This window comes from Austrofundulus limnaeus, unplaced genomic scaffold (genome assembly GCF_001266775.1).
Source record: "Austrofundulus limnaeus strain Quisiro unplaced genomic scaffold, Austrofundulus_limnaeus-1.0 Scaffold202, whole genome shotgun sequence".
Classification (NCBI taxonomy): Eukaryota; Metazoa; Chordata; class Actinopteri; order Cyprinodontiformes; family Rivulidae; genus Austrofundulus; species Austrofundulus limnaeus.
The window spans coordinates 860,220-862,943 of record NW_013952604.1 but is presented as its reverse complement, the minus strand read 5'-3'; the positions used below and the strand labels follow the sequence as shown (position 1 = coordinate 862,943).

General features: G+C 34.4%; 1 protein-coding gene across 4 annotated transcripts in view; it reads right to left on the bottom strand.

Annotated features, from left to right (window-relative positions):
• The window catches only part of asmtl (acetylserotonin O-methyltransferase-like), a 36,893-nt gene extending 34,440 nt beyond the window's left edge, over positions 1–2,453 (bottom strand). The window contains exons 1-4 of one of the 4 annotated variants that reach the window (XM_014018814.1): positions 1,846–2,453; positions 1,200–1,331; positions 1,066–1,113; positions 925–989 (exon numbers count right to left, since the gene is read on the bottom strand). In XM_014018814.1, the coding sequence (XP_013874268.1) occupies positions 925–989; positions 1,066–1,113; positions 1,200–1,331; positions 1,846–1,938 (338 nt within the window). In that variant the 5' untranslated portion in view covers positions 1,939–2,453. Of the gene's footprint in view, positions 1–924; positions 990–1,065; positions 1,114–1,195; positions 1,332–1,845 lie in introns of those variants that run through there. The other 3 variants (XM_014018815.1, XM_014018813.1, XM_014018816.1) reach the window with 3 other exon arrangements.
• Positions 2,454–2,724: the final 271 nt, after the last annotated feature.

Genomic DNA, 2,724 nt, shown 5'->3' with positions numbered 1-2,724 from the left:
ATTATCAATAATAATTTTATTGATAATTATCATGAGGAGTCATGTAGTTAGGCAATTAAATATTCATGTATGTGTAAATTTATTACCATAATTGCAGGTGAGTCATGTAAATTTATGTTTTTATAAAACAAGTAGTTTAAATATATGTTTATCAAATACAGTCTAATGTTACAACTAATCATGGATCCATGTAATAACTCATGAATTAACTATTCTATATACTGTTGTATGTAAACACTCATATAAATGTAGTTTCACACCAAGTGTTAGACATGCAATAATGGTTAGAAAACATCTGACTTGACTGTTAATCCTGTAGTGCATCATGAAAGGCAGTTCCTAATAGTTATCTTTTTGTGAACCATTCTAAAGTGGAGATTATTGATGCTATGCATTTGTTAATGTAAACAAGGCCACAAGTTCCCTTTTCAGCTGTGGAAAACAGACTGAAACCATAGCCAAAACATTCTCCAACCATTAATACATGTCTAACACATGGTATGAAAGTACATTTATATGAACATTTACATACTTACACACAGTATATAGAAAGTTAATTAATGAGCTATTAAACATGAATAAACAAATAGTATGTTGGTTTTGGTAGTAATTAGTCTTTATAGGCAAAACATTAATACATTTGTTATTTTTTAGCTTATTAAGTATGAATCATCCTTAATTTATGATGTTTCCCAGGTTAACTAACCATGTATTAGTGATTAGGTAAGGCTAAATAAGGTGTATTTATTATAAAGTGTTACCAGATACTATTATTTTTCATCTAATGTTGGATCTTGAAGTATGTAGCACACAATAGGCTGCCTTCAGGCCCAGAACTCCCTTGCAAAAGTGATCTGTGATCTCTATGGGATTTGCCTGGTTAAATAACAGTAAATAAAACATAAAAATGTAAATAATACCTACCTTGATAGCATCCTGTATGCATCAGGTTTGTCTACTGGCTTCTCCAGAATCATCCCATCCACTGTCTGCAAAAATTTAAACCAGTGAAAAATAGATAGCAGTAGGTAGTGAACATAGTTTGTAACGTTTTCTTTAACTTACCACAATTGTGTCTGCTCCGATTACTATGTCCGGTGTTTTCAGGTGCTTCTAAACCAAATCAGGTCAGAATATGTTATTTCATGTCATTCAGGATCATAATTCTGTTTGTCATATGTAAAAGTAGTTATACCCACAAAGGGCATTCTCCGGGCCACCTCCAGGGCTTTCTGCTTGGCTGTCTCCACAGCATACTCATAAGGTTGTTTGAAAAGTTCCTTATTGAGGGTTTCTTTAAACCATGATGGTACCACCTCAAAACGCAAACCCTGACATGTAAAAGAACACAGATTGTTAAAAAAATAAATACTTGTCACAAATATTTTATTCCAACTAGCATTATTAAATTTTGGATTAACACCAGTAATATCAAACATTTAGGAGGATATTTAGGAATGGGATTTGCTCTTATAGAAGCAGATCCAATATATGATTGACAGTATAACTGCACTGTCACTGGTTTATAATTTGTTTGTATATATTTCTAAATTATGTCTGTAAATTTACAATACAATTGTGTGTGTATGTCTAGTTACATCAATTGAATAAAAACAATTCAGGGAGTGTGAAATATGGTTTTAAAACTCCAAATGAATTACGCATATCCAACCAACATTCACATTTATGATACAAGTTCAATAAGCATTGATGGATTGGAAAAAAAGCTGGTTAGGTAATGTGCATAAATGTAAAACTCATGTATACAATATTATATCTAAAATTTATGTTTATGATGCATTCAACTGATTGTATGTCTATTAGTTTAATTATGAAAACACATACCGCGTTTCGAAGTATCTCCTGTCTTCGAGGAGAGGCACTGGCCAGCACCACCAGTTTACCAGCAAGTTTGGAAATGACTGGGTTTAGCACCATGGTGACCTTTGTGTTTAACTGAGGAGGTGAAAACTGTTAAACATTAAAGGTTTCAGGCACTCTGAGGAAAACAGAATTTGCTGGTTTCCAGTGATCACTGTGGTCAGACTCTTCCAGCTGTGAAAGTGCTCATCAAGTCATTCTGCAGGCACTAAAAATCTGACACCAGTACAACACGGTGACAGTCATTCTTCTTATACAATCATGTCAATTAGATAAATGAGCTCTGTAACTTCCTTGAGGAAAGGGATACGGATTTTACCATCCGAGACCACTAAATCAACTAAAACTGATGCGAACATACTGCACAGACATTTAAAATACTTGACGACAAAAGCCAAAGCATGCCTAGTTAGTGTGCAACTACTAGCAAAACTGCGTCATTTCAGCTAACTTGACTGAAACAACTTCACTAAAGGACGCGTTTGTTAGCGATCAAACCTAAAAAAAAAAATTACTTGGTTCAGTACTTTATATGTATGTGTGGGTGTGTTTCAATTAAATACAGTGAGAAGCTGTAACTCTTACCTGCACGGGTCAGGAAACGAAAGAGTTTGGACGACCAACGTGAGGACGCATGCGTAGTGACGTCACACAAAATGGGAGGATCTTCTGTCAAGTCTTACTTTATGTAAAGCCATCACTGCCAAAATAACGCAACTTGTTGTTTTTTACGCGTTGTTTGGCATGCATGCAATTGCTGTCTTCTTCTTCTTCTTCTTCTTCTTCTTCTTCTTCTTCTTCTTCTTCTTCTTCTTCTTCTTCTTCTTCTTCTTCTTCTTCTTC